The sequence below is a fragment of the Melozone crissalis genome, unplaced genomic scaffold, assembly GCF_028551555.1.
Source record: "Melozone crissalis strain CALT ecotype California unplaced genomic scaffold, PUWL_Pcris_2 ptg000016l_1, whole genome shotgun sequence".
NCBI classification, from domain to species: Eukaryota; Metazoa; Chordata; class Aves; order Passeriformes; family Passerellidae; genus Melozone; species Melozone crissalis.
In genome coordinates, this window is record NW_026535794.1 from 47,079,787 (window position 1) to 47,100,441 (window position 20,655).

At 43.4% G+C, this 20,655-nt stretch overlaps 1 protein-coding gene across 1 annotated transcript in view; it reads left to right on the forward strand.

Annotated features, from left to right (window-relative positions):
- Positions 1–7,351: 7,351 nt before the first annotated feature.
- Positions 7,352–20,655, forward strand: part of BMPER (BMP binding endothelial regulator) — a 146,547-nt gene continuing 133,243 nt past the window's right edge. Inside the window, exons 1-2 of the mRNA XM_054273621.1 lie at positions 7,352–7,453; positions 8,263–8,348. Coding sequence (XP_054129596.1) covers positions 7,369–7,453; positions 8,263–8,348 — 171 coding nt within the window. The 5' untranslated portion in view covers positions 7,352–7,368. The remainder of the gene's footprint in view (positions 7,454–8,262; positions 8,349–20,655) is intronic.

Below are 20,655 nucleotides of genomic sequence, written 5' to 3' on the forward strand. Positions count from 1 at the left end.
CTTGCTAATATATACAAGACATGTGACTGATACTTTCCCAAAGTAAATACTATTCCCTGTCTCTGTTCACCTCATGCTTCCAAATGATGTATTTGGAGGTATGCTACTGTTAGAAAACTCAGGGATTTGGCAAAAACTCCCTGCAGATTTGTGTAATGGCACCAAAAGCCCACCTCTGGCACATTTAATGTTGCTCTCATCTCTTGAAAGAGCCTTAGATAGTTCAGAGGCAGGTAGATGAATTACACTGCCTTCTGGAAGTGCATTTTTTCCCCTTGCCCGAGTGGCTCTGTGTTTTCTTTTTGGTGAAGGTCTGAGATTAATCTGACCTGGGGAAATCAGTAGCAAAATGAAATGCATTTTTAATGAATTTCTGCTTTGTTGCTAGTATACTTTCTTATTTCTGCCTTTTTGTGTGTATGTGCATCTACTTGGTTTAAACACAGGCAGAATATTCAGGTTTTAATTAAGCCAGTAAGAGTGGTGGGCAGCTCAGTTATAATTATTAAATCTTGCAGTACTGCTTCTTTAACAATGGTCATGTTACTCATTATGAAGCTGCAAAACTTGCAGAAATTTCAGCAGATCGGTGCAGGATTGCCCCAGTTTGCTCAGGTGCATTATTTGGACATATCCTGATTGATGGGGCTTTACAAGGCTGCTTATGATTGTCGGATCATTGCTTTCTGTATGTGTGGTGCAGTCAGCAGGACCGATTGGGTATTATTGTTTAATTGAGTCAGAAGCCAAGAAGGAAGGTAAGGAGCTGTATACAGCATTACCAGCTGTAATGTTGTATAGCCAATATACTGAAGATAAAAGGTAATCAGTAAATTGATTAGGCTTTGTATTTGGAAAACAACAATAAATAGGGGTTATTGCATTGTAAAACTTTTGTTTTCGGATAAAATAAGGTGTGTCGCAGGGACAGCAAAAGCGAATGTCCTGTACAGACAAAGCTAGAAGAGTTAAAAGAAAAGCCACATTCCGAGAATAAACCAAGAGAGCACTTCGCTGGTGTAGGTGGGACCGAGACACGGTGCCACACGGATTCATTCTCCCGCTCGCTCCCAGCGGACCCGCGGCTCGGGATCATCCCGGGAGCGGCTCCTGTTATTCCCTCCCTGCGCTCGGCGCTCCCAGCCCCGCCACGGTGCCACACGGATTCATTCTCCCGCTCGCTCCCAGCGCAGCCGCGGCTCGGCATCACCCCGGGAGCGGCTCCCGCCCATCCCGCCCTGCGCTCGGCGCTCCCGACCGCGCCCCCTGCCGGCGGCGGCGCGCACAGGCCCGGCCCGCCCGGCGCGCTGCCCTCCCCGCGGGCGGCGGGAAACTCGCGGGGCTCCTCTGCCTCAGGTGGGTGCAGTGAGGGCACCGGGGCAGGAGAGCAGGCTCCGAGTCCGTGCATTTCGCTCCTCAAACCTCACCGATGAGTTTGCAAGCGTTGGGTTGTCGTTCAAAAGAAAAAACAGTCCTGGGAGAAATTCTGCTGTGAAGGAGACCAGCAGCAATAGGAATAGACTCATGGGGTACACTCTTAGTGGGTGAAGTGATGCTCTTACAGCATGCATACCATGGAGACTTGTCTTTTAGCAAAAATGAAAGCCTTTGTCTTTCTGTGCCGGGTAGAGGCAGCTGCTTTTCAACTGGATCCTGGCTGGAAGGAATGTCTACTGTCGCAATAAGCATATTTTGACTTTTGCAGGGGCAGGTGGTGGGGTAAAGAACCTGTCTAGTACAGACAGGGTCCATCCTCATCTCCAATCAATCAATCAATCAATTAATCAATCAATCTTCCATTTTATAGAGTGTTTCTTGGGTACTCCTTGTTTGTTGCACTCATCAGGCAGTAGAACAGGCAGGCAAAATGCAGGGTTTGGTTTGTCTCGCAAATTGGAAACAAAGCAGTACTCCATGTATGCCACTCTTCATGTGATTTCATTAGCTCTTATCCTTTATCAGACACAGCAGATGTTCAAGGGTAAATGTAACAAAAACCCACATAACTCACATAAAATAATTTTTATTATCTCTGTAAGGCAAGCTATTTACAGCAGTGAAATAACAGAAAGGAGTACCAGATACGCTGCTTTACTCTGTTTGCTTGGCCTGTGGCCTCTGGAACAGCTTCTGCTGGGAATCCCATCACTGGGATAACTTCAGCATTTCTGCTGTAATTTACTTCTTTTGTTGTTGTTTTAGCATATTTGATATAGACTATTTCAGCAGTCTATTGTCTCCATATTGGAGCCATATTTTCTGCTGCACACAAGCATTTTTCAGTTTGAGGTATGGCTGGTGCTTGTATCCAGTTTAGTTTATGGTGTTTGGTTGATTTGCTTTTCCATGAATACAAATGATGAGGATAATTTTGAATGCTTTTGCAATCAGAAGCTCCCTTTTGTGAGTTTTTTTTTTTTTTTTAGAGTTCTTAGAAAATATAATTTAAACAATAGAAGTATGTAAGTATGACTGTGCCAGGACATTTTATGTTAATAAACTTTTAAAATGCTGCTCATTATCTTTATCTTGCCACAAATAAATTAAATGCTTTGCATGTTCCAGGGGTTTATGGAAAACTGTCAAAATTATGAGTTGTTTGATAAAATTTATAAACATTTATGCAAGTAAGTCTCACTGTAAATTTTAGATACTTCTTGTACTTTGCTTTTATTTAAAGACTTTGACCATATGTGATTTTTAATCCTGTTACAGTTTTAAAACCTGTTGTTGTGGTCTCCAGACCTTGCTTGCATCCATTTAAGTTTCCTGAATATTTTGCAGAAGGGGAGCTTTGTCAGGAGCATCTCTCTGACATAATCAGGCCGCTATCAAGGTTTATTACCATCATCTCTTAGAGGAGAAGTGGTGTGCAAGAAATACAGTTGTCCACACTGGCAGACACTCTTAACTTTAGAACAGGATTAAGCTCTGAAATGAATGAACATGCAAAGACATTTCAAAGGCTGCAGCCCACTCAGAACTGAGGAATGAACTGCAAACTCCCAGCTGCTCTCCTGCAGGAAAGTGCCATGTCTTCATCACAGTCCTGTGAGTTACTACTGAGCTTCTCAATTGCTGTGTGCTGATGCACCATAAAGGTAAAACACTTTCCCAAATTATAGGTCTTTCTGCAAGAATTTTTAGGGCTGAAGCTTATCAGCCTCCAACTACAGTAGATGTGTTCACCCTGACCTTTGTTTTGATGATGAAAGTTACTGGATAGAGAGCTCCTTATCTTTTGCAAGTTGTTAATAACAATAGAAATGTGTAAGCTTGATCAGATATGCAAACCACCTTCACTACCTTGTAAATGCATAGTTCTTTAGCAAGCCAGAACTGGAAGCAGCAACTTGTGCCAATCTACAGAGCCTTCAAGACAGTGTATATCTGGGTCATTTTTTCTTCTTTATGCTAAGAGTCTCATAAACACAAAGAAACTGTTTAGAATAAGGTGAAACAACATAAAAGTAATAAAAGCAGGGACACCTGCAGTGTTGATGTACATGCAGCATGTTTATTGCACTCTTTCTTGCATGATAGGGAAACTCTAGGACAACCTATGCCCAAGACCTAGAAAAGTGACTTCCCAAAAGAAAAAGAAAAAAAGAAAATATATGCTAATGCTAATGACTCATGGCTGCCTTCTGCCACTTCTGGAAGAATTCCCCAGCCCGTGAAGAATGGGCCTCCTAGTGATTTTGACTTGCAAAAAAAATCATGAGGAGAAATGTGAATGTGATCACTGTCTTCTTCAGTGTTGCTGTTGTTAAGCATAAAGCTTTGTTTTTCTTTTAGGGTGGGTGCTGGGTGACCATGACATTCTTTTATGGCTGACCACTGGGAAAGCATCCCTGGAGAAGGAGCTGAGCTCTGCACAAAGTGCTAATTGTGAACAGCTACTGCTCCATCAGCTGGAAGAGCCAAGGCCGACCACTAAATAGAACTAATGAACGTATCCTTTCAATAACAGCTGATACCATGCAATGCTTATACAAAAGAGGCAAGTGGTCTGATGACATGACTGCTGTTTTAACTGCTGCCATAGCACAAAATCTCTGTGTGTATCTGATAGCAGGACACCGTTTTTCAGTGTGACCCTCTGATTTTGCTGAAATGACCACAGCTTTGAATGTTGCTTGGAAAAATAGGTCCCTCTTTAAACAGGGATACAAAAGGGAAAAAAATAACCAACCCACCTTGAAACTTAACACAATGAAAAAGGATGCTGATCCCTGATAAGGCAGGCTTGGCAGAATGGGTAAAGGAGAGATAAAAAGCCAAGACAAACCTGTAGCACTGAGTGGGTGAAACTAAGGTGGGGGAGGATTAAGATGGTATATTTCCCTCCCAGGCTGGGTTTTACTTCATGAGAGATTTAAATGAGTGATCTTCCCCTGTGATATGTCATCATTATCAATACCAAGGAAGCAACAAAGGTTGCTGCTAAGGATGAGCGTTTCTCTCATCTCCCCTCTTCCCCGATGACAGAGGAGATAGGGAACCAGGGAGACTCGGAGGCAGCACCACTCCTCAGCAGGCTCTTCCACTGGAAGCAATAGGCAGTGAGGTGTGGAGTAGCCATGGTACAGGGAGACCTAAAGTCCCTTTTCAGGAGGTGCTCCAAGCAAGGAAGACGAGCAAATTCCTCTCCTCAGCACTGCTGCCGCAACAGAAGATGCACAGACGGAGTGAGCTCGCTCCATGGACAAGGTTTTCATGCTGCACATGTTCAGAGGTAAGTTTCAGGCCTAATCAGTGTGTGGAAGGTGCTTTAGTGATGATGACAATGGTTTCTTTCCATGGAAAAAGGAAAATCACGTCACAAATCTGAACTTATTGCTTTGTGACTGCTCTGCTTTAGTATGATTTCATGAAGTATTTGTCTTAAGTGAATGAATTATGGCAGGGACTGAGTGTGATCCTCAGTTGCTGTCACCTTCTGTCTTCATTTTGTGAAGAACTTTCCTCTTTGCATTTTCCAGACTATTTTAGCATGTTTCCTGCTGTTACTTGGATGCCTGGATTGTTATTTGATGCCCTCATTGTGATTTGTGTGTTTCTCACACCGGGAGATGTTAATATTTAATGAATTTTAGACCAGCATGAAGAGAAGATTTGATGCATTTGATAATATAAGTACTCTCCTGTGGTAGTTGTCACTTAAGAAATTATCAGCGTAGATTTATTTTTCCTATGGCTGTTGCTTTAGAAAGGCTGTGGTTGCACTGTAATTAGAAAAGGGAAATGTAACCACTGATTACAGATAGAGAAGTAAGAAAAGGCCAGTTTACCAGAAGATTCAGTACATCTTTCCAATGGAAAAAACATCTGGATGTGTGAAAATCTGTTCTGGAGTAGTGTGTAATAATATAAGCCTCTACAGGCTTATCTTTGTTTAAAATGCATGGAAATGCAAAAATGATATTTCCCAGGAAAAAAAAATATTTCCAGGTTACATGCTTTGTACTTATATAGTGAGTTTATAATGTATTCTACACAGTGTGGAGAAAGTTTTGGACCTCACTTGTGTTTTTGAGGAATATAAAACCCTTAAAATGGCATCTAAATTATTCTATGTTCCTAAGCAGCTTCAACCTGTACAGATTGAAAGGTTGAAAGAAAAAAGGTTTCCCTTCCTCAGGGAGAGGGATTTTGATAGTGATGATCCAGAAGGTGATCGGTATCAGTTTTCTGCAGTCCCTCCCATAGGTGCAATTTCAGCTGTTTTAGGACTTTTGCTTTCTACCCTAAAGGTAGGTGACAAGTTGTGCTGAAAGTGAGGTGTACGTATCTTGCTTTTTAGAGCAAGGGTGTAGACTTTCAGAGGTCTTGGCTTTTGGGTTTTACTCTCAAAATGAACTTGCAAATCAACTTGTCTTGGAAAATAAAATGTATTTGAAGCAGTCCTGTATACACCAGCCTGCCATGCACCTGATTTTCCACTATTTGTAAGCATTTTGGAAATCACACCTCACATGCAGCCCCCAAGGAAATAAAATCAGAACGTGTAGAAATATGAAAGCATTTTTCAGCTTGTTGTCAGAGCAGTAAATTTCAGACAGTGTTCATTTCCCCAAGTGAAACATCACAGTTTGAAAGGAATCGATTTGTAAAGCAGGCTGGGGAAGATCTGTCACTGAAGAGTCTCCTGCCACTCTCCCCGAGTGTCATCCCGTCCAGACCCCGCGCCTACTTGTGCGCACAAACGCTGGGTGTGGGGATGTCTGTCGCTAACACTGCCCGTGTTCGCACCTGGGACAGCAAAGCGCGGACCTGCAAGTGGCAAGTGTTAGGGAGGAGCTGCAAAGGTTTCACGGGGGAGCCACGGGCCGAGGGACGCGCTCGGCGGGCCGGGCTCGGGAGGGACAGCGCGGCCCGGGAGCTGCCCCGGCCGAGCCCGCGCCGTGCCGAGCTCCGGGGAGCCCGAGGGGGACAGGCAGCCCCGGGGCCGGGCGGGGAGGGCCGGAGGAGCCCTTCGGGGAGCGGCGGCTGTGGGAGAGGGAGGCGAGGGAGAGCGGCGGCCCCGGCCGGGCGGGCAGCGGGGAGCGGAGCCGCTCCGCGGAGCTCCCGGCGGACAGCCTCCGACCCTTCGCTCCTTCCCTCCCTCCCTTCCTTGTTTCCTTCCTTCTTTCCCTCCTTCCCTCTCGCCGCTCGCTGGCGGCTGGCAAAACCTGCCCGCAGCACCGAGGGCGCTGACACCAGCCGGGGACGAGCCCGCCGGAGCCGCCGCGCTCTGCCCAGGTACCCCGGCCCTGTCCGAGGTTCCGCATTTCCTCCCCTGCTACTCCTCTTCTACCTTTTGCTCCTCTTCTTATTTCCTCCTCTTCTCCTCGATCCTGTCTCTCCCTTTCCCCCGCCCCTCCCGCACAGCGGCCGCGGGCGCAGCCCCCGACGCCGCTGCCGGGCCGGGAGGTGCTCGGCGGGGCCGGGAGGGAGTGGCCGGGCATCTCCCGGCAGGGAAACGGGGTCTGGGGCTGGCAGCCTGTCTGTGCATGTGTGCGCCGGGGGGGAGGGAGGCATGGGGGCCGGGGGGTGCCGGAGGAGGGACTATGGGGAGAGGAAGGTATAAGAAGGGATGCGGGCGAGGGAGGGGGGTGATGGAAAGAGGGGGTGCGGGGCCGAGGGGCAGGCGCTGACAGCCGCTCTCCCCGCGCCCGCAGTCCCCTCCCCCGGTGCCGCCGTGGGGTGGGACTCCCCGGCGGGCCGCGGTCTCCCGTGCCGCTCCCCACCCCCCGCCGCTGCCCGGCGCCGGGGGTCGGTGCTGGGCCGGGCGTGCCGGGGGTGGGCGGGCTCCGCCGCCCGACGGCGCGGCCCGGACGCTGCCCCGCAGCCGGCACCCGGGCGGGCAGCGGCACCCCCGGGACGATGCCGCGGCTCTCCCCGGCCTCCGCCGCCGTCCTGCTGGGCGTCCTGTGCCTGCCCGGCGCGCCGGCCTCCTCCCTGCTCACAGGTACGGCGGGCGCGGGCGTTGCGGGCCCACCTGCGCCGGGTGGCATTGCGCGGGAAGGGCGGCCCCCGGTGCGCCCGCCTGCGCTGGGGCAGGTGAGCGCAGCGGCCGTGCCTCTCTCCCCCCCAAAAAAATGGTTTTCTTGTTGCTTTTGCTCCCCCGCCCCATTCTCCCTGTTTCCCCTCGAGGGTTTTATCTTCCTGGGATCTGGGGCACGGAGCGAAACGCAGAATCAAATTCTAGCGCAGGCGAGGAGCCATTAGACTTTGAGGAGTGATTCCAGCGTGACAGAATACCGACTAATCAGCATCAGGGCCGTAAAGGCTTTCCTAATTTGATTCCGTTTGACAGACAGCCTGCTAATTTTGACTTATTTGCCAAGTGATTGCCGTGCATTGAGAGGATGCTTGGTTTAGGGCTTGTGCTGGTCCAGGTCCTCAGAGTGCAATGGACAGCTTTCTGCTGATTTCAGCGAGCTCTGGATCTATCGTTATAGACATATCCTGCTTTGCATGGAGTACTCGTTATTCTCCACACGTCATCCGAGAGAAGAAAAAGCGTCCTTCTTTGCTATAACTGGGGCACAAAGAAAGTCTAGGTTTGTGCAGCAATAAAAGGCCACTCATTCCCTGTTCTCTTTAGAATCTTGCAGAAATGTTGAACTGGTTATATTGGGCAAATTATGGCAGGGTTTAAAATCGAGGGCTAGGAATGGAGCAAGGGTTAAACATGAGTGTGATGAGGACAGTTTCCAAAGCTGTCAGGGCGAAATGAAATATGCTAGTATTTTAAAATTTTTATTTCTATTTCAGGATCGGTTGCAAAATGTGAAAATGAAGGGGAAATTTTGCAGATACCTTTTATCACAGACAACCCTTGTATAATGTGTGTTTGCCTGGTAAGTGTGTATTTCAGCTAGTAAGAACATCCAGACGTGTACTAAATGTAACTGCGCAGAGAGGGGAATGTTTCAGATAATCGAATCTCGGGTGATTCTGTTGCCTTTATGTAACACAAGGTTATCTCAGAGCTGAGCTAATTGAAAGTAACCCAATACATGATCTGGCAATAATTTCTTTGACTTTAAAACCTGGGCACAAAGTTGTACATGACTTTATTTCAGGATGTTGTGAAACCATGTTTGCCATGTGAATTTCTGGGGAGAACTTTCACAGAGTTGGGGGTGCATCCAGAAGTCTTTGCTTGTAGCTCAGCAAAAAGAAGGAAAGGTAAGGTTTGGAAACGCTGCTGCTTTGAGCTCCCAGCTGGTCCCTGTCACAATCCCAGTGGGTGAGGAGCTCACAAGGGTGCAAGGTGAAGGCAGAAATGTGACTGAATGTGCTGTAATAGCATGACGGTGAAAGGACAAGTGATGCTTTTGTCAGAGTGCTTTGCCTGCTGTGCTGGGAGTGCAGTGGTTAATGGTGTTGTTAGTTGATGCACATTTTGGGGAGAAACATTCTGCTTCCTTGTCATTCTGTTTCGAAGTTAAGCATTTTTGGGAGCAGTTCAGTTGGACAAGCCAAGGCCTAGGAGTTATTGTAAAACAGTCATTCTAAATAAAACTTCCTATGATATTTTTAAATAAAAGCCATAAACCTTAATTTACTGTTGAATGCAAAGAAAAGTATAGGCTAGAAAGCCCTATGTTTTACATTTTGGAATTTACAGAGTAGCTGAATGTACAGAACATGTTCTACTTTAGGACTGAAATATCAACACACCCTCTCCCCTAATATTATTGATGTTATTATTATTATTGTATGTCTGTAAAAGATGTAAAGAATTGTTTCAGAGTGCCTTTTTAGAAGGCAATTTTGCCACTCTAGGATCAAGAGCATCTTGAACCCCCTCAAGGTTGATATCTGTCACTGCACTGAGTTCAGCAGATTTTAGGTGAGATCATTTATAGGTAATATTGATAAAGAATACCTTATTGATTTCTTCTGAGCATAGTCAGATGGGAAAAAGAGGAACATGGGATGTGGCGAGTAAAGAAATCAAAAGGAAAACAAAGAGAGAGACGAAGCTGTGTTTTATCATGGATCACCTTCCCAAATATGTCTGCCACCACTTTTGCTAATGGAAGCTGGTGTTAACCAGCGAGGAAGCAATTTATCTGTGAAAGAGCAGAAGTTCAGTCTTGGGCATCAGGGCAATAATGCATGAGGGTAAAACACTTGTATTTATAGATCTCTCTAGACCTTGGCTTTATTAAATCAATGAGCACCCTTTTAGTGTGCAAGCATGAAGAACTGCAAAAAGCATTGGATGTAAGAACTCTAAATCCCTGTGGTTTGCAGGGCTTACTTTAGTGAAATGGCAGCTGAGGGCATTTGGCTCCTTTCTGTGCCAGGAGAACACTATGTTTTATTAAGCACACAGATGCCTAGTGAGTTACTGCAGTTACCTGCCCTGGCTGCACTCGGCTTTATTTCTGCCAAAGGATAAATGCAATCTCTGTTTCTTGAGTTGGAAGCTGGGAGACTTGGTAGAGGAGATGGAAACCAGTCTGGAGATACTGGCTTTAGTGCTGTGCGACATCCAAAGCACTGACTTATTGGACTGCCCCTTGCTGAAATCTTTGTTTAGGCCTGCCACTAGGGAAAAGATCAATTTTAAGAGGTCTAGGGAAAGAGGAAACAAAAGAAAAAATGGGGTGATTTGTGACCAGGAGGGAATAGAAAACCAGATTGCCTTACATTCAACTAGAAATATTGATTGTTTAATAACAATTCAGTGAGGAATTTTTTCTGGAAGAGTGATCATACTCTTCAAGGGCAAACCTGATGCAAATTCATACTGTAAGAAGTGAGCAATTAAAAAGAGAGCTTGATCAGCTGTTACAGAAAGGAAGCAATTGCTGTTTAGGAGATGACAGAAAATTCAACAGCGGGCACCTATATTAAAAACACCAGTAAAGAGAGTCACTGGAATTGCAGATTGGATTCTGGCATGTCTTCCATAGTGGTGATGCATTCCCATGACCACAGGCTGCCATAAATAACAACACAAGTTATGGAAATCTGAACAGCTCTGGGATGAAGAGGAATATCTAAATAACTCTGGGTGCCCCATCCCTGGCAGTGTCCAAGGCCAGGGATGGGGATCCTGAACAGCCTGATCTAATGGGTGGTATCCCTGTCCATGGTGAGGGGTTTGGAACCAAGTGGTCTTTGGCGTCCCTCTAATCCAAACCATTCTATGAGTCCATTAACCTCCTTCCAGGACTTTGCCCATCTCACAGATTAGAGGACACAGAACTGAAATGCAGGAACTGTATCATCAAGTGTTTGACAGAACTTTGCAGACTGTCCTGTGGAGCATGCAGATACATTCTAGCAAGAGGGAATGAGAGGCAGCACAAGCAAAATGATCTCTGGCTCTCTCTTAATAGGCTAAATTATTTTGGAGGGTAAAGCAACAGGTAGTGCTCTAGGAGCAAATGTGGTAAACATTGGAAGCTCATGGATAATGAGTAAATTGCAATAATGAAATGAAGACTGCAAAGAGCAACTACAAAATCAATTCCTTTTACACCACTGGAAAGTCTTGGCAGGAAAACAAAAACCATAAGTTTTCTTTCCTCATTGATTAGCAGAGACAGGGTGGACTGATTTTCATGGTAGGAACATGAGCAGAAGCAAAGCAGATAGAGCACAGGCTGCTGTCTGTGGACACCTCTTTGGTGGAAGCTTCTATCATTTTATTGTTAACACAAACTCTGAATCTTGAATACAAGAGGGACATTGGTGCGGATGTCCTAGAGATAGCCAAGTTTAGCTACCAAACCAGATTTGCTCATTCTTGAGCGCTTGCTCTAACATGTGGGAAGAGAAGTTGAGGTGATAGAGAAGTTCACATAGAGGGTCATGTGCTGGAGGTTTCGTATATGGTGTGTGGTAAGCCATTCACTTCTGAACTATGGCTAATGCTTTCTAATAGAAAAGGCACTGCACCCACAGTGAGATAGTTCTGCTTTGGATGGACCTCCTTGTCAAAATGAAATGTGTTGGAGTGCATGGAGCAGCTCTGATGCTGGCTTTTAATATAAGGAAACAGGTAAGAGTAAGGGTGTGTAGGTGTGTGTGTATGTAGACACTGTAATGCTCTGCATGCAAAAAACTACCAGCTGAATAAGCCTCTATGGGCAAAGTCTCGAGTTCCCACATTCATAATTTATATGTCTCTACTAAATGGTCTTAATAATGCCATAAAAGTGGTAATTTTTAATACCTCTAAGACAATAGTTTCAATGTGAACTTTTACAATTACCACACTTTAGCAATGGCATAAGCATGAGTGAATTTAATCTCCAAAGAACTTGTCATTATTATAGCTGACTGCAACAAATGGCCATTTTGTTTTTGTCCTTTTGGAGAAAAACATCAAAGTCAAAGAACAGAACGTGGTTTATCCGCAAGGAATTTCTTGTAGGACTGATGAAAGCTCAGGTCTCCTAACTCCTGGTCTAATGGTTTGACTACAAAGACATTGCTTTTTATTTCATGCACTCCACTTTACAAGTGGATGTGGGTGACAGAGTCGCAATCTGAACATACTCATTTTCTTTCGTGTCTCTCTGGCAACAGGCAGGCTGCACAGATGCCAGGTTTTTGGTGTGTCTGTTCTCCTGAGCTTCTTCTGAGGCATGGATGGACAAAAGACAAATTAAAGCTGTCTTCATGACCCAGAGGTCTGGGGAAGCATGCTTTACGGCTTGCTCTTGCTGTCTGCAAAATGCTGTTAGAGCCAGAGTGCTCTGGTGCTCTGCCCACTTCCACTCTGAATGTCTTGTGGCTCTGCATCTCCTTGGAGAAGCATTGCCTCTGGAACTACAACATCCAGCCTTGTTTTCCATAGGATTTGAGATACTGGAAAAGGGCAGAGAAGGCTGAAGGCAACTGAAAGTACCTGTTTTTAAATGCTTTCACCTTATATGCTGTTAAACACAGATACTGGGGAAAGTACTTAGAGCTGATGGGTAAAACAGATACACAGAAGTTGCACTGGAAAATTGTTTTTCTGATCATGCCATGGCTGAGCATCCCATTGCAACTATGTATATATCTAAGACTTTCCTGATTAAAGGATGGGAATTGCTCTCAGTTGCACCAGATTGGGTATCAGATGAAGGTAAACACTGAAAGGAAATGCTGGATGTGATGGGCAGTAAGGTAACCAACCCTATAAAGAAAAATTGTCCAAAAAAGGGAAACTATTATTTCAGATAATGCTGTGGCCCCTGACAGTACAAAAAATGTTGGAGAACATATGATTGTGACATTATGTCATGCTTAATGGTCAACAGTAAAAATGTCTTAAGTCTTCTTGGCTTCTGAAAATCAAAGTAGTGAAACTGTGGGTCATGAAGATGAATGAAAAAAATTTGTGTTTTAGGGAACTAGCCTGAATTGGTAATGATGATTGTAGGTAAAAATACATAATCTTGATGGTATTCATTATGGAGTTATATTGATTCACTTTGAGAAATTGATTCCAGTTACTACATGCTTTAAGGCTGCAAATGATTATAGCTACACTACCTAATGCAAAAATTATCTTCTAAAATTATCCATCTTTGGAAAAATGATTTTTTTTAAATCCGTAGGAACACTTTACACATTTTGTGCAATTTGAGAAACCCAAACATGTTGTGTATGACAATTTCAGATCTTGCTCTGTTATATGTGCAAGTTTTGGGCTGAAGGTAGTGGAGGCATAAGTAAATTTCTGTTAGTAGAACCAAACAAGGCTTCATAAATATAAAAGCCTAGAACATTTTGGTAAGCTTGGGACTTTTTGTATATGGAGGATTTTGAAATGTTAGGGGAAAAATGCTATTAATGGACTATTAAGGGAATTTTTGATTAGATTTCTTTTATTTGACTGTCAGCATTTAAAACAGGCATGGAATATTTAAGTTCAGATCTGGTACAAGTACGGTAAATGATGAAATTCAGGAGAGTTTTTGTTGGTACAGCTTTTTGGCTGGAAGGTATCTAGCACTCAAAATAGAAGTAGGCTCACAACTGATATTATGGCATTTGCTTTCAAGAAATACGTGCTTCAACATACACGTGGAAAAGACATAAAAACGCCGCAGTCCGTCGGAAATAGGTGAAATGAGAACCTGTGCATAATTATGGGGCGAGAATGTGAAAAGACCACAGAATTAACTTAGCCCCAGTTAAAGTTCTGAGTGCTGAGTTTTTTGAAGGTGAGATGGGCTCAGCAGTGACAACGATGACAGGTGGTGGTGCCAGCAGCGGTGTGGAGAGCTGTGTCATTTCATGCTCGTTTGTCAGCGACTCCATGGACCCTGAGCACCTCGCCAGAAGCAAGCAGGGATCCAAGAATAATGTATCCATTGGCCAGTGGTGTGTGTAATTCCAAAATGAACATACCAAAAATGCCAGCTGAAAGAGACAGGGTGGAAGTGAAGAACTGCAAGGAAATAGATAAGTGTACCTCAACTAATGCTGGCCTTGCCATTGCAAGGGCTTCTAGAATTTTTTTGAAGAGAATGAGAATTTTGAATGAATGATTTGAGTTTTTGTATGGTTTTTGTGGGGAGAAAAAGTCTTTTATTATTTTTTTCCCCAAAATAGTTTAGAACAAAGTGACTTGTGTCAAGAAATAGCTGATAAAAGCCAGTAGTAATCTTGACAAACCACATCTAAACCAGAGCCGTTTTCCCCACCTTTTCTCCTCCCCGCCATCCCTCATGCTTGTGCCTCAAACTTACCATTTGCACCTGAGGAGTGGTAATCATATGTCTCAGCCTTTTATCACCTAAATCCAGACCAGAAGGAAATAAATGTGAGCCAGAAAGGATAACCAAGTGTTGGAAATCTGAGAAAAGTTTGGAGACAGGATCTCAGGAAACTAGAAATCAGAGCTTTGATTGCCATAAGTTTTATTCAGCATGAAACATCATTCTGTAGTTTAAATTTCCTCTTTTAAATCCAAATGAGCAGTGTAGAATTTGACCTTTGCTCATAAAAAATTATGTTAAATTGGTCATTATAAGACCTAGTGTTCTGCCTAGTTTGAACTAATAAATTGGTGAAACCAAGTGCAAGCAAACCAAAAAACTGAAGAAATAACTTCGACATTTTTTCACCCCTGCATGCACACACCTCCAGCCAAAAAGAAGCCCAGTCCTGAAAACCATGTCTTCATTGCAGACTAAAGCAAAACAGCTACTAGATTGCTGGGGTTCTTTACCTATAGCAGAGCTGATTTCTGTGGCACAGTACACAAGTTAAAAGCACATAGCTAGCCTGAGAGCAAGTGTTTGACACATGTTCAGTGAAGATGGCAGTGTTTTAGTACATGAGGATTCAATTGTTGTTGCTTCAAGGTATAATGCAGCCCAGATGACTTTTAGTGGAGTAGTGCATATTAAAAACCAAACAAAAAAATCATCAAACAATTCTTTCATACCTATTTTATTTAATTTAATTTCAATAGTTTACGTACATCAGCTACAGAGTCTACCAAGACTGCATCTTCTTTCAATTTAAATATTCTTGGTCTTTATTACTGTATAATACAATCAGCTTTCTCTTCACCCACAAAAATAATAAACAGAGAGACAAAAAAGCCTATGATACAGTAGTGTACTGGTAGTTTTCACCCCCATATTACTCCAAAAGAGAATGCTTTTTTGATCGGTGCATGAAGGATTCCTGAAACCCAAACATGCTCCAACATGATGAAAGTTTTATTAGTTTTTTTTCCCCAAATACAGATGTATGTGCAATCTCTTAAATAAAAAAACCCAACAGCCCCCACCCTAAAAAACAAACCCTGAAAACAAAAACCAGACATAACGCCATGTCTGGTGCAGCAGGGTGTCCCATATGTCCTTTGTCATAGAAATGAAAGAAATGTATGTATGAATATGTATATGTATGTATATATGAATGAGGTCTTGCAAGAGAGAGGCGATTGGAGCAAGGCCCAGAGGTGGATTGTGATTGCTTTGGTAAAATCTTCTGGAGGATGATTCTGGTAGGTTCACCTGTAGTTGTTCTTAATTCATGCAGAACATCCGTGAAACAGGAGTTTGACCTGCCTGACAAACTCTCTGTGGTAGAGGATGGTTGCTCTGGCTTGATCCTTAAAATTTCCATCAGCAGTTTTGAGGAATGTTCAAGTCGGTTTAGTTCCATTACAGGTATGCCCACCCTGGTCAAGTAGTACCACATGCAACATCTCATCTGATTTCCCCCTCTTGGGAACGATCATGGATTGCATAGTATTGTTTGTTGTGTCTGTCCATCCATGGACCTTTTGATGTCCACTTTCTGCACTTCATATCCAAGAGCTGCCTCAGACTGTGGCACACCCGTGCACAGGTATGTTGGCCTTCAGAGCACTCTGCTTTGTCGTGACAATAATTTTGGGGATGTGGTACACAGTCATGTGTCACAGCTTATGATGAAGCCTTTCTGCAAATCTGCAGGCTGGAAGAAGCTATTTCATGTTGTTCTCAGACCACATGGGCTAGTGAAGAGTTCACTACTTGCACATTTCTAACATAGGCAGCTGCACTGAGCAAATACACATATGCACACAGTGCTGAACTGATTATAGGTCTTGGCAAAACCCTCCTGGAAGAGAGCTGGTGATATGTCACTGTAACGATGATGGAGATCCAATCCATCATGTATGAAAATGAGATTCTCTTTGGTGTAATTAAAGGATCAGATATCTCAAATACAAAAGAATATGTATAAATAATACATGGAAAAATATGAAGGGCACAAAAATGCCATAAACTAAATGGAAAAATGTAATATAACTAGCAAATGTCTTTGGAATGCGTCTACAATAAGAGCAAAATGGATCAGTCTAAGTTAAGACACTTTTTTATTGCCAATAAGAAAAACATTATTAAAGAGCTGGTCCAATATCAAAATGGCATTTAAAAAGCATACTGTTACCTGTATATAGTTTTTATTAGCTTTCAAGTTTCTTCCATTGAGTTGTTAATGGTCCTTTTAAGAATTATAGTTCTGTAAGTGAATGGCTCACAGTGTCAGTACTTCTGCTGCTCTGCTTTGTGCTGCTGCATAAAAAAGAGATATTTTTTCCCCATCAAATATCTGTTTTTATTTCCCCATCATGATTTAATAGAAAATTTGAAGGAAGAAAAATATTAAAAAACAACCAAAAAATCAAATGAAAATGCAACCTCTTTATATTGAGCTTATGGCCACATAAAAGGCCATTGTGAAGAAAAAACCCCAATATTACATAAAAGCTTTTACCTGTATTACTACTATTAACATGACTATCATACTGGTACTTGCTTATCCTGTGCCTAATAACTGGTGTGATTACTTCCTCTGGAGCCTCTTGGCCTCTTTATCTTATGCATTAAGCTGCAGGTAAAAAATTCCTAGTCTGACAGTTCGACTGATCGAGCTCTGTGCAGTGTTTTTCATCTACCTGAATCAAGTACTGGGCTCTGGATCCAGGTACAGTGTGGATCTCATCCCTTATCATCCCCAGAAGCTCAGAAGCTGACCTTGTGTGCTTGACACCTGAATTTCATAAACTTTTTGTCTGTCTCTTCATTTATTTATTAGACTTTTTTTCCTTCATTTTTTTTCTGTTTCCCTCATGTCTAGAACCACTTGCTCTAGATAGTCATCCATAATCTGGTGTCAAAGTAGGACTGTGCATCACCTGCTTGCTGAGAAAATAACTTGTCTTCATGCATTGTCTATGATTTTCATGCTTTTACTTTCATACTTTTGATCTGTTCTACACATCAACCTCCTGGCTATAGTTTTCATTTTCTGTAGTGTATCCCAGGTTTTTAGAGAGGGAAGCATTGTACGTGTGTGCTGGGAAGTGCTATGGCAAAAGGCAGTACTGTGGAACAGCATTAGAGTTGAGATACATTTATTCTTATGAGTACTAAGGATGGGGATGTGATGAAATGCCATGCAGAAAAAATGATACCAAAGACCTGATGTTTTCCCAGACAAATGCAGTCCCAGTTTTTTTGAGTCCCTCTTTTAAGTAAACCTTTGAACTAAGCATCAGTGTTAGAGGTTGAGTGAGGCTTCTTTAACTCTGCCTCAGAGCTCTGCTGACCTGGTTGCACTGCATTTTGCTCCAGAGACACTCTGGTTCACCCTGGGCATTGGCAGTCCGTCCCCTGGTAGCAGTGCAGCCTAAAGCATGTGCAAAACTCAGCACACAGCATTGAAACTTCCTGTAAGACTTGAGAAGTTGAAGAGTACCATTTCTGCTTCACACAGAAAACCAGGCATAGCTCAGCCCTGGGCAGCTCAGGTGTGCTCAGTGTAACGCCAGGCTCCTCTGCTGGCTGCAGGATCAGCTGCCCCTCTCCCCATCAGGCCATGGCATGGCTCAAATCCTCTTTCCTGGCTAAACATCTTGCTAGAGGCATGGCAGCAGCACCTTGCACTCCTCCATAACCAGGGGGATGCAAACAAAGATGTTGCATAGCCCTGGCCAGGAAAATCAGATTTCTGACAGCTCATAGGTTAGAAGTCTATGTGTTTTGGATTATGTTTCCTTGTTTAGGGTTTGTTTTTTTTTTTTTTTTTTTTTTTTCACTGGCTCCTGACATGTTTATGTTCAGTTATGCTAAGTGGCTTCAATAGGAAATGAGAGTTTTCCAAGACTTGGAATCATCAAAGTGTGTTCTGATGGCCAGCTAGACTCATATGTTTGCATTTGTTTTTCTGTTTTGTCTTAGGATTTATTAGTGGATGACAAAAAACAGACCTTGGTTGTCCTGAGATTGTCTCCTTGTTCTTTTTTATGTCTGGATGTACAGCTGAGGTATGGTTTGAGAGAGATGGAGAAGAGCTGATAAATGATTGCTCTAGGGCTACATGATGATGATGATCTGATTGTGCCAGTTAGTGAAACATCTCAGGGTTGTGTCACCCTGAAACCACTGGGGCAGGAAGGAGCCAGGAGGGTGGCTGGCTGTGAGATAAGGCTGTTAGCTGAAGGATTGCCTGTAAGGCATAAAACACTGATAAACCAAAAGGTTCTCCTGCTACAGGGAGGCTGTTGAACATTTGCTTGTTACAGAGAATATTTTTTTTTCTGTAAATGACAGTGCACAGATGATAATTTTCATATGTAGCACTTTACCCTTCTATCCAAACAGTCCTGGGGATAGCTAGCCTGGTGATTCAATTTGAAAAATCCTTTTGATTCAAATAATTGGATGAAATTATTTTGGCAGACAAAATGCAAAACATGCAAGTTCTTTAGCTTATAAACCAAGTCTTGGCGGATGTTTGTAAGTGCAGTGGATAAAAAATGCTGGAAAATGAAAATTGCTGCACCTTAAAATGTTGTGGGTCTGGTAGTGTAAGGAACCTTCTTAACAAATGCATGTTTGAGGCATAATCTGTCCATGATCTATAGACATGAAGCATTTCTGGAGGAAATTGTTGATGTAGACATTAAGATGCAGCAGAATGCACTGATATTGAACCAGAACTTGTTTAACATGAAATGCAGAGGAAACTGAAGAAATCTGCAATTTTTATGGCTTCTGAGAAAATGCCTGCATATGTTCAGTTTAACTTGGCAAGGTTTTCAATCATCAAGAAAAAATCATTTGACCCAATAATCAATCTGAAGCTGAAATTTATAAAATATCTAGAACTTGAGGCTATGATAGTAAGAAATTTGAATGGTTTAATGCACTTGTTATGTGAAACATATACATATTTGCTGCCTGAAACTTCCTATAATTGTTTTAGTATAGAAGGAGTACCTTTGATATCATTGTTTTTTTTTTTTTTTAATAATTAAACCAGTCAACATAAAAAGAAACATAAAAAGGTGGAAACCAAAAAAGGGGAAAAGGAAGCAAATATGTACCAGAAAAGGGAGTTTTGCTGGAAGGCAGCCTTTTGGAGAGATGAGCAGGCAGCTCCAAGCCTGTTCAGTGGGCACAAGGACTCCGGGCAGGAAAGGATGTGGATGCAATGTGATTTCAGGAAAGTTATGCAAACTTCAGTAAAGTTATGCATGGCTCTGGAACCAGAGGTTTAGAGGCATTTGAAGTGTCTTCTGGAGAATTAATACGACTCCTGTGTGTTTGTAGACAAGTTGGTCTGTGCCCACGAGGTAGTGTGCCCATCGTAGGATTTAGGTTGACCTGCTGAGTGGTGCTGAGGCTGGGCTGCTGGCCTAGGCTGCCCATGCTTTCTGTCTTCCTCCATTGGGAAGACAGCTCTGAAGAGGAATTCCTTCCAGCTGCCATGCCGAGCAGGGAGCTGGCAGCATTGCTGAGTACAAGGCCTTTCCCTAAACCCCCTCTGTTTTGGGGCCAAGCGCCTCATGCTGTGCCATTCAGGGTTCAGTGCTCTGACCTGGGTGACAGGAGCATCTGCTTCTACATCATAGAGCTTGATAGTGGGAGGCTGGGGGAGAACAGCAGTTTATTGTATAAAGGAGTGTGTCAAGAGCCACTGATGAAGAGATTAGTGATCTCATCTTGGTCAGGATCTCTAGGGTAGAGAAGTACGTCTCAATTGCTCATGTAAAACGCAGCAGTGTGGACAGGCTGGATGAAACAGTGTTTCTCTTCTAATCCAGACCTGGCTGTGCCTTGGCAGCAAGGACTTTCTCTAATTGCAGAAGAAGGTACAGTTAATAAAAAAATAAAGTTTCCAAGACCTCAAGTGGATACTTTTTTAGTTTTCCTCAGTCCAGCTGTAGCTGTAGGTTCTCTGTTTTACACGACTCTTGAATCTCTCATCATAAAGAGCCCTTCTTGTCCAAAAGTGTGAAACTTTTGGATTTCAGATCATCTTTCTGCCTCTCCTAGCTGTCCCGGTAGAAGGATTGCTGCCTGAGTTCTCGCTCAAAGTGCTGTCCCACACAATGAAATCCTGTCTATCTGCCTTCAGAGCACTGTGGACTTTAAGCCAGGCATAATCTGTTTCCTGACATTTGAGTCTCATTAATTGGGTTAACAAGATGCTATCTACACTCCATACTTATGTAAATAGAACCTGCTAGCAAAGATCTTAATGGCACCTGATATATCACACTGCCTTTACATCTATCAAGAGGTACCACTGCAGGAGTCACTTCCAAAAGCAGGTTGTATTCTTGGTCCCACGGGTCCCTTTATAAGCTGTAAGAAATGCTGGTGGTCAAGGCCAACTGTTCAGATGTCTTTC